Source organism: Squalius cephalus (assembly GCF_949319135.1).
Source record: "Squalius cephalus genome assembly, chromosome: 6".
In the NCBI taxonomy this organism is placed as follows: domain Eukaryota; kingdom Metazoa; phylum Chordata; class Actinopteri; order Cypriniformes; family Leuciscidae; genus Squalius; species Squalius cephalus.
Window position 1 is genome coordinate 404,819 of NC_137127.1, and position 22,500 is coordinate 427,318.

The 22,500-nt window shown below is 46.7% G+C and overlaps 2 protein-coding genes across 4 annotated transcripts in view; both read right to left on the reverse strand.

Moving 5' to 3' along the window:
- Positions 1 to 4,382, reverse strand: part of hdc (histidine decarboxylase) — an 18,247-nt gene extending 13,865 nt beyond the window's left edge. Inside the window, exons 1-2 of the mRNA XM_079874172.1 lie at positions 3,024 to 4,382; positions 2,022 to 2,194 (exon numbers count right to left, since the gene is read on the reverse strand). Of these exons, the coding sequence (XP_079730298.1) occupies positions 2,022 to 2,194; positions 3,024 to 3,051 (201 nt within the window). The 5' untranslated portion in view covers positions 3,052 to 4,382. The remainder of the gene's footprint in view (positions 1 to 2,021; positions 2,195 to 3,023) is intronic.
- Positions 4,383 to 4,519: 137 nt separating this feature from the next.
- gabpb1 (GA binding protein transcription factor subunit beta 1) overlaps positions 4,520 to 22,500 on the reverse strand; it is a 37,972-nt gene continuing 19,991 nt past the window's right edge. For all 3 annotated transcript variants that reach the window (XM_079874169.1, XM_079874170.1, XM_079874168.1), the window contains exons 4-8: positions 11,154 to 11,348; positions 9,946 to 10,093; positions 9,338 to 9,505; positions 4,901 to 5,055; positions 4,520 to 4,777 (exon numbers count right to left, since the gene is read on the reverse strand). In XM_079874169.1, the coding sequence (XP_079730295.1) occupies positions 4,628 to 4,777; positions 4,901 to 5,055; positions 9,338 to 9,505; positions 9,946 to 10,093; positions 11,154 to 11,348 (816 nt within the window). In that variant the 3' untranslated portion in view covers positions 4,520 to 4,627. The remainder of the gene's footprint in view (positions 4,778 to 4,900; positions 5,056 to 9,337; positions 9,506 to 9,945; positions 10,094 to 11,153; positions 11,349 to 22,500) is intronic.

The following is a 22,500-nucleotide window of genomic DNA, read 5'->3' on the forward strand; positions in this document are numbered from 1 at the left end:
CTACCGCTTTACGCCACTGCATCCCACGCTTTACACCACTGCATCCCACGCTTTACACCACTGCATCCCACACTTTACGCCACTGCACCCTACGCTTTACACCACTGCATCTCACGCTTTACACCACTGCATCCCACGCTTTACACCACTGCACCCCACGCTTTACACCACTGCACCCCACGCTTTACACCACTGCACCCCACGCTTTACACCACTGCACCCCACGCTTTACACCACTGCACCCCACGCTTTACACCACTGCACCCCACGCTTTACACCACTGCATCCCAAGCTTTACACCACTGCATCCCACGCTTTACACCACTGCACCCCACGCTTTACACCACTGCACCCCACGCTTTACACCACTGCATCCCACGCTTTACACCACTGCATCCCACGCTTTACACCACTGCACCCCACGCTTTACACCACTGCACCCCACGCTTTACACCACTGCACCCCACACTTTACACCACTGCATCCCACGCTTTACGCCACAGCATCCCACACTTTACACCACTGCACCCCACGCTTTACACCACTGCATCCCACGCTTTACGCCACTGCATCCCACGCTTTACGCCACTGCACCCCACGCTTTAACGCCACTGAATCCTACGCTTTACACCACTGCACCCCACGCTTTACACCACTGCACCCCACGCTTTACACCACTGCATCCCACACTTTACTCCACTGCATCCCACACTTTACACCACTGCATCCCACACTTTACAGCACTGCACCCCACGCTTTACACCACTGCACCCCACGCTTTACACCACTGCACACCACGCTTTACACCACTGCACCCCAAGCTTTACACCACTGAATCCCACGCTTTACGCCACTGCATCCCACGCTTTACGCCACTGAACCCCACGCTTTACAGCACTGCACCCCACGCTTTACACCACTGCATCCCACGCTTTACACCACTGCATCCCACGCTTTACACCACTGCATCCCACGCTTTACACCACTGCATCCCACACTTTACGCCACTGCACCCTACGCTTTACACCACTGCATCTCACGCTTTACACCACTGCATCCCACGCTTTACACCACTGCACCCCACGCTTTACGCCACTGCACCCCACGCTTTACACCACTGCACCCCACGCTTTACACCACTGCATCCCATGCTTTACGCCACAGCATCGAACGCTTTACACCACTGCACCCCACGCTTTACGCCACTGCACCCCACGCTTTACACCACTGCACCCCACGCTTTACACCACTGCACCCCACGCTTTACACCACTGCATCCCACGCTTTACACCACTGCACCCCACGCTTTACACCACTGCACCCCACGCTTTACACCACTGCACCCCACGCTTTACACCACTGCACCCCACGCTTTACACCACTGCATCCCAAGCTTTACACCACTGCACCCCACGCTTTACACCACTGCACCCCACACTTTACACCACTGCATCCCACGCTTTACGCCACAGCATCCCACACTTTACACCACTGCACCCCACGCTTTACACCACTGCATCCCACGCTTTACGCCACTGCATCCCACGCTTTACGCCACTGCACCCCACGCTTTAACGCCACTGAATCCTACGCTTTACACCACTGCACCCCACGCTTTACGCCACTGCATCCCACGCTTTACTGCACCCCACGCTTTACGCCACTGCACCCCACGCTTTACGCCACTGAATCCCACGCTTTACGCCACTGCATCCCACAATTTACACCACTGCATACCACGCTTTACACCACTGCATACCACGCTTTACACCACTGCATACCACGCTTTACACCACTGCATACCACGCTTTACACCACTGTATCCCACGCTTTAGATTGCACTTATAGTGCTTATATAGCTTGTATACACTAGTGATTGATTTATACAACTGTGGCCATGGAAGTGATTGGAACACCTGAATTCAATGATTTAGAAGGGTGTCCCAATACTTTTGGCAATATAGTGTAGATAGATAGATAGACACACACACACACACACACACACACACACAGAGGCAGACCCCGGGCATGATGATGTTCTCCACGTCCTGCATGATGTGGCTCCAGTCCTCAGGCTCGTACGGGGCGCTGCTGGGCAGAAGAGGACGCATGAATCCCGGCTGAACATCCGGAACCACCCGCCGCTCACGGATCCGTGTGAGATACTGCTGTATGAAGTCCACCATCTCCTTCCCTACACACATACACACACACACACACACACACACACACACCACACACACACAATAGAGGAACATCAACACATTAAAACAAACATGGCCAGCAAGCAATAGCCGTCATTTCACCGTCTCTGTTAACTATAGACCCGATATAGTTTGGCTATGAGTAACAAACTTCTAGACAAAAAAAAATTTGAATTGGGTACATGTTGTTTTTGCCAAAATAACTTGTGAGATAAATGATATTCCATCATGTAAGCTAGGTCAACAGTGATTACAATGTGATTGGTTTTATTTCATTTCTATGCTATTTGTAGCCCACTTATAGTCAAAACTGATTCATTGTAGTTTTTGGCCAATCAGCGCATGAGATGGTTGATATCCCACCATGTTACCAATGCCAATAATATCTACAAGTGTAATTTCATGTCATGGTGGTCAATCTGTAGTCAGGATTTAGCAATTAAACAAATATTAGACGGCTATTAGACGTCTTTTAAAAGCAAAATAGCTTGCTGGGCACTGTGAGCCTGAGGTCACGGCCAATACAAGACTGAACAACATTAGAGAAAAGTAATAAAACAATAGATGAAGAGTACCGACACACACATATTACAGCAGAACTTCAATATAAAATCAATTTAATACAAGAAAATGACCTTACTTCAGAAGATAACAATAGCATGCAAACAATTTAAAGTGATAAAAAGTCCTCAATGTTTAATGTTCAGGAAATAACCAGCAGTCCTTCATCTATGGATCAAGAGTTATTAAAGCTAAACTCTATTACAGCTGCAAAACTAATATAAAACCATTCTTGTATAATTATTAGAGGTTCATTACCTCTCTGCATGTATTCCTGCTCCTGCATCCCGTCGGTCAGAGGAAGATGCGCTGTGTGTGTGTGTGTGTGTGAGCCGCTCCAGCTCTCACACACTCTTATAGCCACTGCCCGCTGACGTAAACCGACACACACACACTCCACAAAGACACCATTGATTCAGGCTGTAGGTGAGTGTCCGTCAAACACAGATCTTTACGAGCACTGAGGAAACATCAATCCATATCTACAATATGTGTGTTTGAACAATCCCAACAACAATATTCCCTCTACAGAAACTTACAGATGCTGGAATACTGTAAAAACATTTTATTGTGCATTTATTCAGCATTTTTACATAGCAAAAGTCAGTTTGAGTGAAGCTGAGATCCTCCTCAAAGAAACAAAATCCATCCAGTTTGTCTTTTAAAAATAATAATCTTTCTGACAGAAATACTGCATCACAAACAACAGGCATGTTGAAGCTATAAACACAAGAACGTTTGATTTATGTTGATGATCAGTGAGGAAACTGAATCTTACGGAGTCTGATGATGAAAGACTTGATCAGACGCGACCTGTACATGAAACTCAATCCAGAGCATAAAACATCGTCACATTATTACACAATTAAACGTTTTTTTTTCCTCGTTATTCAGAGGCCGATGGAGGATATGTGTCTGAAACAGTGAAATATAGCTGTAAGCGGCGATGAGGGGTCAAGCAGAAAGAGGCACTATGATTATCAGACAATTAAAGAGATTTTTTGTTTATTTTAGTCAAAATAGCTGAAAAAAAACACACAAATACAATCACTTTCAATGTGATTTAATCGTTATGACTTTTGACCAATAGGTGGCGCTGTGACCAAACTGATGTGGGTCAGTGTGAGGACAATAACACACTCAATAATTTTGACATCATGCTAACAATTTCATTGATGTTGGATGCAATTACAGTTTGGTCTATCAAAAACTTTTAATACGTTTGTGCTGGAATGGTCTGAAGATAATCTGACCAATGGTTTCATTAAAATAGGCAAAACCTTTCGAGTACCTTCAGGCCATGACACACACAGAGTGCTGTAACGATACGCTAATGCATGCGAAAATTACAGCATTTTACTACAAAATTAAAAAATAAACTAGTTGACATGCAATAATTGGGTTTCATTCAACTCGGTAAATTGCACTGAATTAAAAGAGACTTTATGATTTTTGGGCATATGGAAAAAGACATCTTGAGTCAAGAATTTAGTTAATATTCACAAGTAATTAGAATAAACATTAATAGTGGCGCTAGAGGGAGTTAATGATGAGACTGTCCTCCATCTGTGTGCCAAATTACATCATTTCCTGTAAGCAGTTCGATGGGGTCAGGAGCAGAAGAGGGAAGAGTAATGATGAGAACACTGACGGATACGACACACACACCTTCAGAGCTCGGCCCCTAATGAACGACACTGATCCGGGCACAGAAAGCACAGTGTGTCCAGTGTGTGTGTGTGTGTGTTTCAGGCGTGTTTCTTTCCGCTCTGCCGTGTGTGTGTGTATTGTGTGTGTTAGGCGTGTTTCTTCCCGCTCTCTGCCGTGTGATGGCCGTGTGTGTGTGTATGTGTGTGTGCGTGTTAGGCGTGTTTCTTCCCGCTCTGGCGTGTGATGGCCTCCAGCTTCTGCCGGTACGCTTCGGCCTCCTGCTCCTTCTTCAGGAACTGCTGTCGGTATTTCTGCGCCTCACGGTTCGCCTCCTCCAGCTGCTTCAGAAGAGACACTTTCTCCTGTCACACACACAGTCAGACTGTTTACATCTTCATCACTGGATAAAACATGTAATTGTTATGTGTCAGATGCTGGTGTGACAGGGATTGTGGGCTGGCTGTGTGTGTGTGTGTGTGTCTCACCTGGAAGTCCTCCAGCGAAAGCGTTTGCTGTATCTGAATGTCTTGTGTTTCTATCGTCTGATCCTCATCTTCTTCTTTCACTCGCTGCCGTTTGACTGACGGTTCGTCGCTGATGACCGTTTCCTCTGCGACCTCTGTGTCCGACACCGTCAGCACTGCAGGAACACACACTAAGTGAGACCAGCGAGTAACATACACACACAGCCGGATCCGGGCCGTAACCAGATCAGATGGTGGACCTGCGCCTAGACACGACCACAACACATGATGTAGTCACCCGGATCCGGGCCGTATCCAGACCAGATGGAGGACCTGCGCCTAGACACGACCACAACACATGATGTAGTCACCCGGATCCATGCCGTATCCAGACCAGATGGAGGACCTGCGCCTAGACACGACCACAACACATGATGTAGTCACCCGGATCCGGGCCGTATCCAGACCAGATGGAGGACCTGCGCCTAGACACGACCACAACACATGATGTAGTCACCCGGATCCGGGCCGTATCCAGACCAGATGGAGGACCTGCGCCTAGACACGACCACAACTCATGATGTAGTCAGCCGGATCCGGGCCGTATCCAGACCAGATGGAGGACCTGCGCCTAGACACGACCACAGCACATGATGTAGTCACCCGGATCCGGGCCGTATCCAGACCAGATGGAGGACCTGCGCCTAGACACGACCACAACACATGATGTAGTCACCCGGATCAGGGCCGTATCCAGACCAGATGGAGGGCCTGCGCCTAGACACGCCCACAACACATGATGTAGTCACCCAGATCCGGGCCGTATCCAGATCAGATGGTGGACCTGCGCCTAGACACGACCACAACTCATGATGTAGTCACCTGGATCCGGGCCGTATCCAGACCAGATGGAGGACCTGCGCCTAGACACGACCACAACGCATGATGTAGTCACCCGGATCCGGGCCGTATCCAGATCAGATGGTGGACCTGCGCCTAGACACGACCACAACTCATGATGTAGTCACCCGGATCCGGGCCGTATCCAGACCAGATGGAGGACCTCCGTCTAGACACGACCACAACTCATGATGTAGTCACCCGGATCCGGGCCGTATCCAGATCAGATGGAGGACCTGCGCCTAGACACGCCCACAACGCATGATGTAGTCACCCGGATCCGGGCCGTATCCAGACCAGATGGTGGACCTGCGCCTAGACACGACCACAACTCATGATGTAGTCACCCGGATCCGGGCCGTATCCAGACCAGATGGAGGACCTGCGTCTAGACACGACCACAACTCATGATGTAGTCACCCGGATCCGGGCCGTATCCAGATCAGATGGAGGACCTGCGTCTAGACACGCCCACAACACATGATGTAGTCACCCGGATCCGGGCCGTATCCAGATCAGATGGAGGTCCTGCGCCTAGACACGCCCACAACGCATGATGTAGTCACCCGGATCCGGGCCGTATCCAGACCAGATGGAGGACCTGCGCCTAGACACGACCACAACTCATGATGTAGTCACCCGGATCCGGGCCGTATCCAGATCAGATGGTGGACCTGCGCCTAGACACGACCACAACTCATGATGTAGTCAGCCGGATCCGGGCCGTATCCAGACCAGATGGAGGACCTGCGCCTAGACACGCCCACAACGCATGATGTAGTCACCCGGATCCGGGCTGTATCCAGATCAGATGGAGGACCTGCGCCTAGACACGACCACAACGCATGATGTAGTCACCCGGATCCGGGCCGTATCCAGACCAGATGGAGGACCTGCGCCTAGACACGCCCACAACGCATGATGTAGTCACCCGGATCCGGGCCGTATCCAGACCAGATGGTGGACCTGCGCCTAGACACGCCCACAACGCATGATGTAGTCACCCGGATCCGGGCCGTATCCAGACCAGATGGAGGACCTGCGCCTAGACACGACCACAACGCATGATGTAGTCACCCGGATCCGGGCCGTATCCAGACCACATGGAGGACCTGCGCCTAGACACGACCACAACGCATGATGTAGTCACCCGGATCCGGGCCGTATCCAGATCAGATGGAGGACCTGCGCCTAGACACGACCACAACGCATGATGTAGTCACCCGGATCCGGGCCGTATCCAGACCAGATGGAGGACCTGCGCCTAGACACGACCACAACGCATGATGTAGTCACCCGGATCCGGGCCGTATCCAGACCAGATGGAGGACCTGCGCCTAGACACGCCCACAACGCATGATGTAGTCACCCGGATCCGGGCCGTATCCAGACCAGATGGAGGACCTGCGCCTAGACACGCCCACAACACATGATGTAGTCACCCGGATCCGGGCCGTATCCAGATCAGATGGAGGACCTGCGCCTAGACACGACCACAACTCATGATGTAGTCACCCGGATCCGGGCCGTATCCAGATCAGATGGTGGACCTGCGCCTAGACACGACCACAACTCATGATGTAGTCAGCCGGATCCGGGCCGTATCCAGACCAGATGGAGGACCTGCGCCTAGACACGCCCACAACGCATGATGTAGTCACCCGGATCCGGGCTGTATCCAGATCAGATGGAGGACCTGCGCCTAGACACGACCACAACGCATGATGTAGTCAGCCGGATCCGGGCTGTATCCAGATCAGATGGAGGACCTGCGCCTAGACACGCCCACAGCACATGATGTAGTCACCCGGATCCGGGCCGTATCCAGACCAGATGGTGGACCTGCGCCTAGACACGCCCACAACGCATGATGTAGTCACCCGGATCCGGGCCGTATCCAGACCAGATGGTGGACCTGCGCCTAGACACGCCCACAACGCATGATGTAGTCACCTGGATCCGGGCCGTATCCAGACCAGATGGTGGACCTGCGCCTAGACACGACCACAACTCATGATGTAGTCACCCGGATCCGGGCCGTATCCAGAACCCGGTACTTATATGGAACCGGTACCCAGGTAACGGTATGTAATCGGACCGAATCAAAGCGCAGATTTCGGTGCCTCTTAAATGCCTCAGCTCGTCAGCTGTCGGTTGAAATATCTGCCATCTGGTTCTCCGAAACGGACGTAAGAAGCATAATCAGTATGTAATCGCTAGTTAACCATTTGATGCGTACGATCACACCGCTGTGATTAGAACGTTCAGATCGCGTGATCATCAACTTCTAAATTCAAATCTGCGTTCACGCATTGGCTGGCGCTGAGCCAGAGACAGACGCGCTCAGCACTGTCATATATCACAACTGTTCAGTGTTTTCAACCACATAAAGTTTAATTTAGGTTTCAGACATTTAAATACACATAAGGACTAACAAAACAATACATTTATAGTTTGTAAAGTAGATACACAAGCAGGCAATCAAAGTTCGTTTTGTTCCGCGTGTCATGTTTAGTGTGAAAAGTCGATGTCCCTACAACAGACCGGCGTACATCTAATCCCGATGAGCGCTCCTTGTCACGGTTGTAAACATGACGGCGTTCTTCTTCCACGAGGGGTTTCGCGTCACGGCATTTAAGGGGATGCGCTCTAAAATAACGCTCACCCTGTGCAAGACATGCATTTAGCCAGGAGAGGTGTCGTATTTTGCCAGAGAAGGCAAAAATGTAGTCATATTTTTGCAAAAGAAATGCTGAAATGTAAAGCTGGTTTTTAGCAAACCAAGAATACAGACTACTTAGCTGTTATTAGTACTGTAACTGTTTTTTAGTGTTATTTAGCGTTAAATTATTGTAGTTGGGTTAGGTGTCTTAGGTTTTATTGTGAATTTGTTGTGTTTTCTATTTAGGCTACTTATTTAAATATATTTAAGTATACTTAAATTTGAAAATATTGTTCGATTTTAAGAATTTTCTATTTGATTATTTTTCAACAAAAAGCCGTTCTTTAATGTCATTCACCATCGTTTTGAGGCTTTTTTTTTTTTTTTTAAGTAAGCACCGGTACTGTTTTAAAAGTATCGATTTGGCACCGGTATAAAAAAAAAACCCAAACGATACCCAACCCCATATATAAATAAATGTGACGTGACGTAACACACTCACAATCACACTCATACTTTTTCAGCGGTTGAAACACTGATTGATGGATTATTTGAGACATGATTGATTTCAGGAAGTTGTTCTGGATCCTTCAACATTCCTTCTGATGTTCATCATGTTAATCTGCTGCTGTAACTACTAGTAAAGAGGAACAGTTCATCGGTTCAACATTAAAGAGACACAAACACACATTTACTGACTGAACTTCATTATGAAACTGACAGAAATTGAAAGCTGAGACTTTCTTTCATATCAAAAGTATCGTAGCTTATTGCGATTATGGGATGGCATAAGCTGCAGACATCGTTTAGTGAAGTTTTAGTCGTTCATCAACTGAACACAGCATCTAAAAGATGAAGATGAGAATCCAGATATCGAGCGCTTCCGTGTCACTCACCCTGCTGCCCATCAGGCATGGTGACTATTATGGGCTGGCTGATGCCCGTGCCCGTCTGCAGGTTGCCCAGCTGAATGCCGTCTGTTACTATGGTGATGACCTGCTGACCTCCAGAGCTCACGACCTGCTGGATGGCCCCATCCACTGTGTCTGCGGTGATGAGCTCATCTGAGAGAGAGAGAGAGAGAGAGAGAGAGAGAGCTGAGAGAGAGAGAGAGAGAGAGAGAGCGAGAGAGAGAGAGAGAGAGAGAGAGAGAGAGCGAGAGAGAGCGAACCAGAGAGAGAGAGAGAGAGAGAGAGAGAGTGAGAGCGAGAGAGCGAGAGAGAGAGAGAGAGAGAGAGAGAGAGAGAGAGAGAGAGAGAGAGAGAGAGAGAGAGAGAGAGATGCTCAATATTTCCACTCAAAATGCACTTATTCTGAACAGCAGCATCAGGAACATCAGCTTATCTCTCGCTCTAATCACAGGCTTTGATGATCCTCTGTTTGTGCAAATAACAGCAATTTTCTCGTGCGGAGGGCAAACGCACAATCATGTCATGCGTCAGATCAAGTGTGTGTGTGCACAAAGGCCTCTTTCATCGAGCTCATGCTCAGGATCCGGCGTCACCTGTGTGTTTGCTGCTGTGTCCCGGCGAGACGATCCCGGTGAGGTTCACGACTCCTCCCGGACCGATGATGAACTGCGGAGTGGACGTGTGGATGGTCAGAGTCTCGGGACTCTCGGGGTTTGTGTTGATCTGGTTCTGCATCGCCACCTGACACACAGGAACACATCACCAGTGTTGGGGAAAGTTACGTTTAAAAGTAATGCATTACAATATTGCGTTACTCCCCCAAAAAGTAACTAATTGCATTACTTAGTTACTTTTTATGAAAAGTAATGCATCACATTACTTTTGCGTTACTTTTTGTCACCTCGGCTGGGCTTGCTTGTTAGTTTTTAAATAACAACAACAAAAAGTTATATTTTTGGCACATGTTACGGCCCTTTCACACCAGAAGTGAAATGAATAAGCCTCAGGCTGAAGGAAATGCAAAGTAAAAAAATAAGCCGATCAGATTTCGATCTCCTTCTGACGTATGAAGAGGATCTTATTATAATATTACCGGCCCTTAATCTGCACGTTTACACACACCAGCCGACATTTGGTTCCACACGCGCCAACAGAGACCAGTTCTAACGCACTGATGAAGATCCAGCAGAGCCTGAAGCTGTTCTGTGGTTGAGCACAGACGAGCACTGAACACTATTGACCAGAACATGCCACCGCTGTCTTATAAAGACCTCAGGAACTGTGGACACTTGTGGAGAAGTTCAACATGATGATGAGATGATCAGTGTAACTCCACAACAACTACAGAAATGTCTCCACTAACATTCAGAAGCTCTTCCTGAGTCTCTCCGTAAGGCTGCACTCGCTACTGGTTATACTGGGATTCTGGATGAGAGAGATTGGCCTGTTCTGTTATTGCTGGAGTTTCTGAAGCTCGTGTGAAGACTCCGCCCTCTTCTGAACGGAGGCGGAGCTAAAGCTCATTTGCATTTAAAGGGACACACACAAAAACTGCGTGTTTTTGCTCACACCCAAAAAGGGGCAAATTTGACAAGCTATAATAAATGATCTGGTATTTTGAGCTGAAATTTCACAGACACATTCTGGGGACACCAGAGATTTATATTATATCTTGTGAAAAGAGGCTTAATATGTCACCTTTACTTAAGTTGTTTTTTATGTAAGTGATTCTCATGTGTGTTTGTCTAAACACACGTGTCCAGGAGCAGGACCCGAGCGCTCAGGGGTCTGTCTGTTGTACCTGCAGGACTTCGGCCAGCTCGAGGCTGCTGTTGTCCAGCGCGATGTCCAGCGGGTTCTTGCAGAACTTGCTCTGCGCGTGAACATCGGCACCGAAGCGTAGCAGCAGCTCCACGGCGTGTGTGTGTCGGTGCTCCACGGCCCAGTGCAGCGCGCTCATCTTCAGCATGTCCCTCGCGTTCACATCCGCACCGTGCTGCAGAACACACACACACACACACACACACACATGCATTGTGGCTCCGCCGGATGATGAAAGGAGACACTTAAAGTGGAAAATTACCAGCGAACATCAAAGACCTGTGTGTCAACTAGACTCCTTCCCTTTACCTCTGTAATAATAAAACCTTATCAGAGTATTCCAGTTCGCACGGATACGCGGAACAACAAAAAATTCTGTATTATGCAGGCCAGACAAGTAATTTGGTGAGTTCAATTTGTAAAGAAGGAATACACACATATGAATTCAAACCATAGACTGTAAATAAATATGGGCGTAGTGTTCGTGACGTTGAAGTTTCTGAAGAGCGTTTCTGAAGCCCAAAGTGGGCGGAGCCGGCGGTCGCCATCTTGGAAGCGTCACTCCCGGATAAACGAACGTGTGCAGCGAGGCGGATTAGCTGAGGTGACGTGACGCTAACACACAGCAGACAAACGGCTAGCAGTGACATCAGCGGCAATCCACCTGTCACTCAAGTGGCCACGCCCTTAATTATGCAGAACTTTAAGCTTAATATAAATTTAAACAAATGAGTTATAAAAAAATTCACCCTCCTCACAGTCGTCATGAAGAGCAACATTAGCTTTATAGACCAAAACCACTCTTTGCACCAGACTGTAAACGTGTTTTTCTGCTGTAAAGTTGGGCATTTTAACACAGGGGTTTATGGGTAATGACCCTCTTCTGCAGCCGGCCTCTAGTGGCCAGTGGATGAACTGCAGTTTAACTCACTCAGTGTTGGACTCGAGAGAGATTAAACACGTAATATTCATGAGCAAGCCGTCACCGTTTTCACAGATGATTACACAGAGATGATCACGTTTTTCACAACTTTTCAAAACTTGCGTCCAGAACACATTAAAAGTTTCTGTTTTCTGTGAGAGCGGTGTGTGTGAGCGGCCCCTGAGTTAATAACCAATGATCTTTGCAACGGAAGTGAATCAATCAAAACTAACTTCATCTGGACAATATCTTTACTCTAGATCTGCTGTAAAGCCTGAACACTCTCTGTTACTGTAATCTCCTGTTCTCTCTGTAAAGCTGCAGTGAGACTCTATAGTGGTAAAGCTGCAGTGAGACTCTATAGTGGTAAAGCTGCTGTGAGACTCTAGTGGTAAAGCGCTGTGAGACTCTATAGTGGTAAAGCTGCTGTGAGACTCTAGTGGTAAAGCGCTGTGAGACTCTATAGTGGTAAAGCTGCAGTGAGACTCTAGTGGTAAAGCGCTGTGAGACTCTATAGTGGTAAAGCTGCAGTGAGACTCTATAGTGGTAAAGCTGCTGTGAGACTCTATAGTGGTAAAGCTGCAGTGAGACTCTGTAGTGGTAAAGCTGCAGTGAGACTCTATAGTGGTAAAGCGCTGTGAGACTCTACAGTGGTAAAGCGCTGTGAGACTCTATAGTGGTAAAGCGCTGTGAGACTCTATAGTGGTAAAGCTACTGTGAGACTCTATAGTGGTAAAGCTGCAGTGAGACTCTATAGTGGTAAAGCTGCAGTGAGACTCTAGTGGTAAAGCTGCAGTGAGACTCTATAGTGGTAAAGCTGCTGTGAGACTCTATAGTGGTAAAGCTGCAGTGAGACTCTATAGTGGTAAAGCTGCTGTGAGACTCTATAGTGGTAAAGCTGCAGTGAGACTCTATAGTGGTAAAGCGCTGTGAGACTCTATAGTGGTAAAGCTGCTGTGAGACTCTATAGTGGTAAAGCTACTGTGAGACTCTATAGTGGTAAAGCTGCAGTGAGACTCTATAGTGGTAAAGCGCTGTGAGACTCTATAGTGGTAAAGCTGCAGTGAGACTCTATAGTGGTAAAGCTGCACTGAGACTCTATAGTGGTAAAGCTGCAGTGAGACTCCAGTGGTAAAGCTGCAGTGAGACTCTATAGTGGTAAAGCTGCTGTGAGACTCTATAGTGGTAAAGCTGCTGTGAGACTCTATAGTGGTAAAGCTGCTGTGAGACTCTATAGTGGTAAAGCGCTGTGAGACTCTATAGTGGTAAAGCTGCAGTGAGACTCTAGTGGTAAAGCTGCTGTGAGACTCTATAGTGGTAAAGCTGCTGTGAGACTCTATAGTGGTAAAGCTGCAGTGAGACTCTATAGTGGTAAAGCTGCTGTGAGACTCTATAGTGGTAAAGCTGCTGTGAGACTCTATAGTGGTAAAGCGCTGTGAGACTCTATAGTGGTAAAGCTGCTGTGAGACTCTATAGTGGTAAAGCGCTGTGAGACTCTATAGTGGTAAAGCTGCAGTGAGACTCCAGTGGTAAAGCTGCAGTGAGACTCTATAGTGGTAAAGCTGCTGTGAGACTCTATAGTGGTAAAGCTGCTGTGAGACTCTATAGTGGTAAAGCGCTGTGAGACTCTATAGTGGTAAAGCTGCAGTGAGACTCTAGTGGTAAAGCTGCAGTGAGACTCTATAGTGGTAAAGCTGCTGTGAGACTCTATAGTGGTAAAGCTGCTGTGAGACTCTATAGTGGTAAAGCTGCAGTGAGACTCTATAGTGGTAAAGCGCTGTGAGACTCTATAGTGGTAAAGCTGCAGTGAGACTCTAGTGGTAAAGCTGCTGTGAGACTCTATAGTGGTAAAGCTGCAGTGAGACTCTATAGTGGTAAAGCTGCAGTGAGACTCTATAGTGGTAAAGCTGCTGTGAGACTCTATAGTGGTAAAGCGCTGTGAGACTCTATAGTGGTAAAGCGCTGTGAGACTCTATAGTGGTAAAGCTACTGTGAGACTCTATAGTGGTAAAGCTGCAGTGAGACTCTATAGTGGTAAAGCTGCAGTGAGACTCTAGTGGTAAAGCTGCAGTGAGACTCTATAGTGGTAAAGCTGCTGTGAGACTCTATAGTGGTAAAGCTGCAGTGAGACTCTATAGTGGTAAAGCTGCTGTGAGACTCTATAGTGGTAAAGCTGCAGTGAGACTCTATAGTGGTAAAGCGCTGTGAGACTCTATAGTGGTAAAGCTGCTGTGAGACTCTATAGTGGTAAAGCTACTGTGAGACTCTATAGTGGTAAAGCTGCAGTGAGACTCTATAGTGGTAAAGCGCTGTGAGACTCTATAGTGGTAAAGCTGCAGTGAGACTCTATAGTGGTAAAGCTGCAGTGAGACTCTATAGTGGTAAAGCTGCAGTGAGACTCCAGTGGTAAAGCTGCAGTGAGACTCTATAGTGGTAAAGCTGCTGTGAGACTCTATAGTGGTAAAGCTGCTGTGAGACTCTATAGTGGTAAAGCGCTGTGAGACTCTAGTGGTAAAGCTGCTGTGAGACTCTATAGTGGTAAAGCTGCTGTGAGACTCTATAGTGGTAAAGCTGCTGTGAGACTCTATAGTGGTAAAGCGCTGTGAGACTCTATAGTGGTAAAGCTGCAGTGAGACTCTATAGTGGTAAAGCTGCAGTGAGACTCTATAGTGGTAAAGCTGCTGTGAGACTCTATAGTGGTAAAGCTACTGTGAGACTCTATAGTGGTAAAGCTGCAGTGAGACTCTAGTGGTAAAGCTGCTGTGAGACTCTATAGTGGTAAAGCGCTGTGAGACTCTATAGTGGTAAAGCTACTGTGAGACTCTATAGTGGTAAAGCTGCAGTGAGACTCTATAGTGGTAAAGCTGCTGTGAGACTCTATAGTGGTAAAGCTACTGTGAGACTCTATAGTGGTAAAGCTGCAGTGAGACTCTAGTGGTAAAGCTGCTGTGAGACTCTATAGTGGTAAAGCTGCAGTGAGACTCTATAGTGGTAAAGCTGCAGTGAGACTCTATAGTGGTAAAGCTGCTGTGAGACTCTATAGTGGTAAAGCTGCAGTGAGACTCTATAGTGGTAAAGCTGCAGTGAGACTCTATAGTGGTAAAGCTGCTGTGAGACTCTATAGTGGTAAAGCTGCAGTGAGACTCTATAGTGGTAAAGCTGCAGTGAGACTCTATAGTGTTAAAGCTGCTGTGAGACTCTATAGTGGTAAAGCGCTGTGAGACTCTATAGTGGTAAAGCGCTGTGAGACTCTATAGTGGTAAAGCTGCTGTGAGACTCTATAGTGGTAAAGCTGCTGTGAGACTCTATAGTGGTAAAGCGCTGTGAGACTCTATAGTGGTAAAGCGCTGTGAGACTCTATAGTGGTAAAGCTGCTGTGAGACTCTATAGTGGTAAAGTGCTGTGAGACTCTATAGTGGTAAAGCGCTGTGAGACTCTATAGTGGTAAAGCTGCAGTGAGACTCTATAGTGGTAAAGCTGCAGTGAGACTCTATAGTGGTAAAGCTGCTGTGAGACTCTATAGTGGTAAAGCGCTGTGAGACTCTATAGTGGTAAAACTGCTGTGAGACTCTATAGTGGTAAAGCTGCAGTGAGACTCTATAGTGGTAAAGCTGCAGTGAGACTCTATAGTGGTAAAGCGCTGTGAGACTCTATAGTGGTAAAGCTGCAGTGAGACTCTATAGTGGTAAAGCTGCTGTGAGACTCTATAGTGGTAAAGCTGCTGTGAGACTCTATAGTGGTAAAGCTGCTGTGAGACTCTATAGTGGTAAAGCTGCAGTGAGACTCTATAGTGGTAAAGCTGCAGTGAGACTCTATAGTGGTAAAGCTGCTGTGAGACTCTATAGTGGTAAAGCTGCTGTGAGACTCTATAGTGGTAAAGCTGCTGTGAGACTCTATAGTGGTAAAGCTACTGTGAGACTCTATAGTGGTAAAGCTACTGTGAGACTCTATAGTGGTAAAGCTGCAGTGAGACTCTATAGTGGTAAAGCTACTGTGAGACTCTATAGTGGTAAAGCTGCTGTGAGACTCTATAGTGGTAAAGCTACTGTGAGACTCTATAGTGGTAAAGCTGCAGTGAGACTCTATAGTGGTAAAGCTGCTGTGAGACTCTATAGTGGTAATAGTGGTAAAGCTGCTGTGAGACTCTATAGTGGTAAAGCTGCTGTGAGACTCTATAGTGGTAAAGCTGCAGTGAGACTCTATAGTGGTAAAGCTGCAGTGAGACTCTATAGTGGTAAAGCTACTGTGAGACTCTATAGTGGTAAAGCTGCAGTGAGACTCTATAGTGGTAAAGCTGCTGTGAGACTCTATAGTGGTAAAGCTGCAGTGAGACTCTATAGTGGTAAAGCTGCAGTGAGACTCTATAGTGGTAAAGCTGCAGTGAGACTCTATAGTGGTAAAGCGCTGTGAGACTCTATAGTGGTAAAGCTGCTGTGAGACTCTATAGTGGTAAAGCTGCAGTGAGACTCTATAGTGGTAAAGCTGCAGTGAGACTCTATAGTGGTAAAGCTGCAGTGAGACTCTATAGTGGTAAAGCTGCTGTGAGACTCTATAGTGGTAAAGCTGCTGTGAGACTCTATAGTGGTAAAGCTACTGTGAGACTCTATAGTGGTAAAGCTGCTGTGAGACTCTATAGTGGTAAAGCGCTGTGAGACTCTACAGTGGTAAAGCTGCAGTGAGACTCTACAGTGGTAAAGCTGCAGTGAGACTCTATAGTGGTAAAGCTGCAGTGAGACTCTATAGTGGTAAAGCTGCTGTGAGACTCTATAGTGGTAAAGCTGCAGTGAGACTCTATAGTGGTAAAGCTGCAGTGAGACTCTATAGTGGTAAAGCTACTGTGAGACTCTATAGTGGTAAAGCTGCAGTGAGACTCTATAGTGGTAAAGCTGCTGTGAGACTCTATAGTGGTAAAGCTACTGTGAGACTCTATAGTGGTAAAGCTGCAGTGAGACTCTATAGTGGTAAAGCTGCTGTGAGACTCTATAGTGGTAAAGCTGCTGTGAGACTCTATAGTGGTAAAGCTGCAGTGAGACTCTATAGTGGTAAAGCGCTGTGAGACTCTATAGTGGTAAAGCGCTGTGAGACTCTATAGTGGTAAAGCTGCAGTGAGACTCTATAGTGGTAAAGCTGCTGTGAGACTCTATAGTGGTAAAGCTGCTGTGAGACTCTATAGTGGTAAAGCTGCTGTGAGACTCTATAGTGGTAAAGCTGCAGTGAGACTCTATAGTGGTAAAGCTGCTGTGAGACTCTAGTGGTAAAGCGCTGTGAGACTCTACAGTGGTAAAGCTGCTGTGAGACTCTATAGTGGTAAAGCTGCAGTGAGACTCTATAGTGGTAAAGCTGCTGTGAGACTCTATAGTGGTAAAGCTGCAGTGAGACTCTATAGTGGTAAAGCTGCAGTGAGACTCTATAGTGGTAAAGCTGCAGTGAGACTCTATAGTGGTAAAGCGCTGTGAGACTCTATAGTGGTAAAGCTGCAGTGAGACTATAGTGGTAAAGCTGCTGTGAGACTCTATAGTGGTAAAGCTGCTGTGAGACTCTATAGTGGTAAAGCTGCTGTGAGACTCTATAGTGGTAAAGCTGCAGTGAGACTCTAGTGGTAAAGCGCTGTGAGACTCTATAGTGGTAAAGCTGCAGTGAGACTCTATAGTGGTAAAGCTGCAGTGAGACTCTATAGTGGTAAAGCTGCTGTGAGACTCTATAGTGGTAAAGCTGCTGTGAGACTCTATAGTGGTAAAGCTGCAGTGAGACTCTATAGTGGTAAAGCTGCAGTGAGACTCTATAGTGGTAAAGCTGCTGTGAGACTCTATAGTGGTAAAGCTGCTGTGAGACTCTATAGTGGTAAAGCTGCAGTGAGACTCTATAGTGGTAAAGCTGCTGTGAGACTCTAGTGGTAAAGCGCTGTGAGACTCTACAGTGGTAAAGCGCTGTGAGACTCTATAGTGGTAAAGCTGCAGTGAGACTCTATAGTGGTAAAGCTGCTGTGAGACTCTAGTAAAGCTGCTGTGAGACTCTATAGTGGTAAAGCTGCTGTGAGACTCTATAGTGGTAAAGCTGCAGTGAGACTCTATAGTGGTAAAGCTGCTGTGAGACTCTATAGTGGTAAAGCGCTGTGAGACTCTATAGTGGTAAAGCTGCTGTGAGACTCTATAGTGGTAAAGCGCTGTGAGACTCTATAGTGGTAAAACTGCTGTGAGACTCTATAGTGGTAAAGCTGCAGTGAGACTCTATAGTGGTAAAGCTGCAGTGAGACTCTATAGTGGTAAAGCGCTGTGAGACTCTATAGTGGTAAAGCTGCAGTGAGACTCTATAGTGGTAAAGCTGCTGTGAGACTCTATAGTGGTAAAGCTGCTGTGAGACTCTATAGTGGTAAAGTGCTGTGAGACTCTATAGTGGTAAAGCGCTGTGAGACTCTATAGTGGTAAAGCTGCAGTGAGACTCTATAGTGGTAAAGCTGCAGTGAGACTCTATAGTGGTAAAGCTGCTGTGAGACTCTATAGTGGTAAAGCGCTGTGAGACTCTATAGTGGTAAAACTGCTGTGAGACTCTATAGTGGTAAAGCTGCAGTGAGACTCTATAGTGGTAAAGCTGCAGTGAGACTCTATAGTGGTAAAGCGCTGTGAGACTCTATAGTGGTAAAGCTGCAGTGAGACTCTATAGTGGTAAAGCTGCTGTGAGACTCTATAGTGGTAAAGCTGCTGTGAGACTCTATAGTGGTAAAGCTGCTGTGAGACTCTATAGTGGTAAAGCTGCAGTGAGACTCTATAGTGGTAAAGCTGCAGTGAGACTCTATAGTGGTAAAGCTGCTGTGAGACTCTATAGTGGTAAAGCTGCTGTGAGACTCTATAGTGGTAAAGCTGCTGTGAGACTCTATAGTGGTAAAGCTACTGTGAGACTCTATAGTGGTAAAGCTACTGTGAGACTCTATAGTGGTAAAGCTGCAGTGAGACTCTATAGTGGTAAAGCTACTGTGAGACTCTATAGTGGTAAAGCTGCTGTGAGACTCTATAGTGGTAAAGCTACTGTGAGACTCTATAGTGGTAAAGCTGCAGTGAGACTCTATAGTGGTAAAGCTGCTGTGAGACTCTATAGTGGTAATAGTGGTAAAGCTGCTGTGAGACTCTATAGTGGTAAAGCTGCTGTGAGACTCTATAGTGGTAAAGCTGCAGTGAGACTCTATAGTGGTAAAGCTGCAGTGAGACTCTATAGTGGTAAAGCTACTGTGAGACTCTATAGTGGTAAAGCTGCAGTGAGACTCTATAGTGGTAAAGCTGCTGTGAGACTCTATAGTGGTAAAGCTGCAGTGAGACTCTATAGTGGTAAAGCTGCAGTGAGACTCTATAGTGGTAAAGCTGCAGTGAGACTCTATAGTGGTAAAGCGCTGTGAGACTCTATAGTGGTAAAGCTGCTGTGAGACTCTATAGTGGTAAAGCTGCAGTGAGACTCTATAGTGGTAAAGCTGCAGTGAGACTCTATAGTGGTAAAGCTGCAGTGAGACTCTATAGTGGTAAAGCTGCTGTGAGACTCTATAGTGGTAAAGCTGCTGTGAGACTCTATAGTGGTAAAGCTACTGTGAGACTCTATAGTGGTAAAGCTGCTGTGAGACTCTATAGTGGTAAAGCGCTGTGAGACTCTACAGTGGTAAAGCTGCAGTGAGACTCTACAGTGGTAAAGCTGCAGTGAGACTCTATAGTGGTAAAGCTGCAGTGAGACTCTATAGTGGTAAAGCTGCTGTGAGACTCTATAGTGGTAAAGCTGCAGTGAGACTCTATAGTGGTAAAGCTGCAGTGAGACTCTATAGTGGTAAAGCTACTGTGAGACTCTATAGTGGTAAAGCTGCAGTGAGACTCTATAGTGGTAAAGCTGCTGTGAGACTCTATAGTGGTAAAGCTACTGTGAGACTCTATAGTGGTAAAGCTGCAGTGAGACTCTATAGTGGTAAAGCTGCTGTGAGACTCTATAGTGGTAAAGCTGCTGTGAGACTCTATAGTGGTAAAGCTGCAGTGAGACTCTATAGTGGTAAAGCGCTGTGAGACTCTATAGTGGTAAAGCGCTGTGAGACTCTATAGTGGTAAAGCTGCAGTGAGACTCTATAGTGGTAAAGCTGCGGTGAGACTCTATAGTGGTAAAGCTGCTGTGAGACTCTATAGTGGTAAAGCTGCTGTGAGACTCTATAGTGGTAAAGCTGCAGTGAGACTCTATAGTGGTAAAGCTGCTGTGAGACTCTAGTGGTAAAGCGCTGTGAGACTCTACAGTGGTAAAGCTGCTGTGAGACTCTATAGTGGTAAAGCTGCAGTGAGACTCTATAGTGGTAAAGCTGCTGTGAGACTCTATAGTGGTAAAGCTGCAGTGAGACTCTATAGTGGTAAAGCTGCAGTGAGACTCTATAGTGGTAAAGCTGCAGTGAGACTCTATAGTGGTAAAGCGCTGTGAGACTCTATAGTGGTAAAGCTGCAGTGAGACTATAGTGGTAAAGCTGCTGTGAGACTCTATAGTGGTAAAGCTGCTGTGAGACTCTATAGTGGTAAAGCTGCTGTGAGACTCTATAGTGGTAAAGCTGCAGTGAGACTCTAGTGGTAAAGCGCTGTGAGACTCTATAGTGGTAAAGCTGCAGTGAGACTCTATAGTGGTAAAGCTGCAGTGAGACTCTATAGTGGTAAAGCTGCTGTGAGACTCTATAGTGGTAAAGCTGCTGTGAGACTCTATAGTGGTAAAGCTGCAGTGAGACTCTATAGTGGTAAAGCTGCAGTGAGACTCTATAGTGGTAAAGCTGCTGTGAGACTCTATAGTGGTAAAGCTGCTGTGAGACTCTATAGTGGTAAAGCTGCAGTGAGACTCTATAGTGGTAAAGCTGCTGTGAGACTCTAGTGGTAAAGCGCTGTGAGACTCTACAGTGGTAAAGCGCTGTGAGACTCTATAGTGGTAAAGCTGCAGTGAGACTCTATAGTGGTAAAGCTGCTGTGAGACTCTAGTAAAGCTGCTGTGAGACTCTATAGTGGTAAAGCTGCTGTGAGACTCTATAGTGGTAAAGCTGCAGTGAGACTCTATAGTGGTAAAGCTGCTGTGAGACTCTATAGTGGTAAAGCTGCAGTGAGACTCTATAGTGGTAAAGCTGCTGTGAGACTCTATAGTGGTAAAGCTGCTGTGAGACTATAGTGGTAAAGCTGCTGTGAGACTCTATAGTGGTAAAGCTGCAGTGAGACTCTATAGTGGTAAAGCTGCTGTGAGACTCTACAGTGGTAAAGCTGCAGTGAGACTCTACAGTGGTAAAGCTACTGTGAGACTCTATAGTGGTAAAGCTGCTGTGAGACTCTATAGTGGTAAAGCTGCAGTGAGACTCTAGTGGTAAAGCTGCTGTGAGACTCTATAGTGGTAAAGCTGCAGTGAGACTCTATAGTGGTAAAGCTGCTGTGAGACTCTACAGTGGTAAAGCTGCAGTGAGACTCTATAGTGGTAAAGCTGCTATGAGACTCTATAGTGGTAAAGCTGCTGTGAGACTCTATAGTGGTAAAGCTACTGTGAGACTCTATAGTGGTAAAGCTGCAGTGAGACTCTATAGTGGTAAAGCTGCAGTGAGACTCTACAGTGGTAAAGCTGCAGTGAGACTCTACAGTGGTAAAGCTGCAGTGAGACTCTACAGTGGTAAAGCTGCAGTGAGACTCTATAGTGGTAAAGCTGCTGTGAGACTCTATAGTGGTAAAGCTGCAGTGAGACTCTATAGTGGTAAAGCTGCTGTGAGACTCTATAGTGGCAAAGCTGCTGTGAGACTCTATAGTGGTAAAGCTGCTGTGAGACTCTATAGTGGTAAAGCTGCAGTGAGACTCTATGTTGGTAAAGCTGCTGTGAGACTCTATAGTGGTAAAGCTGCAGTGAGACTCTATAGTTGTAAAGCTGCAGTGAGACTCTATAGTGGTAAAGCTGCTGTGAGACTCTATAGTGGTAAAGCTGTGAGACTCTATAGTGGTAAAGCTGCTGTGAGACTCTATAGTGGTAAAGCGCTGTGAGACTCTATAGTGGTAAAGCTGCAGTGAGACTCTATAGTGGTAAAGCTGCAGTGAGACTCTCTAGTGGTAAAGCTACTGTGAGACTCTATAGTGGTAAAGCTATTGTGAGACTCTATAGTGGTAAAGCTACTGTGAGACTCTATAGTGGTAAAGCTGCTGTGAGACTCTATAGTGGTAAAGCTGCAGTGAGACTCTATAGTGGTAAAGCTGCTGTGAGACTCTAGTGGTAAAGCGCTGTGAGACTCTATAGTGGTAAAGCTGCTGTGAGACTCTATAGTGGTAAAGCTGCTGTGAGACTCTATAGTGGTAAAGCTACTGTGAGACTCTATAGTGGTAAAGCTGCAGTGAGACTCTATAGTGGTAAAGCTGCTGTGAGACTCTATAGTGGTAAAGCTGCAGTG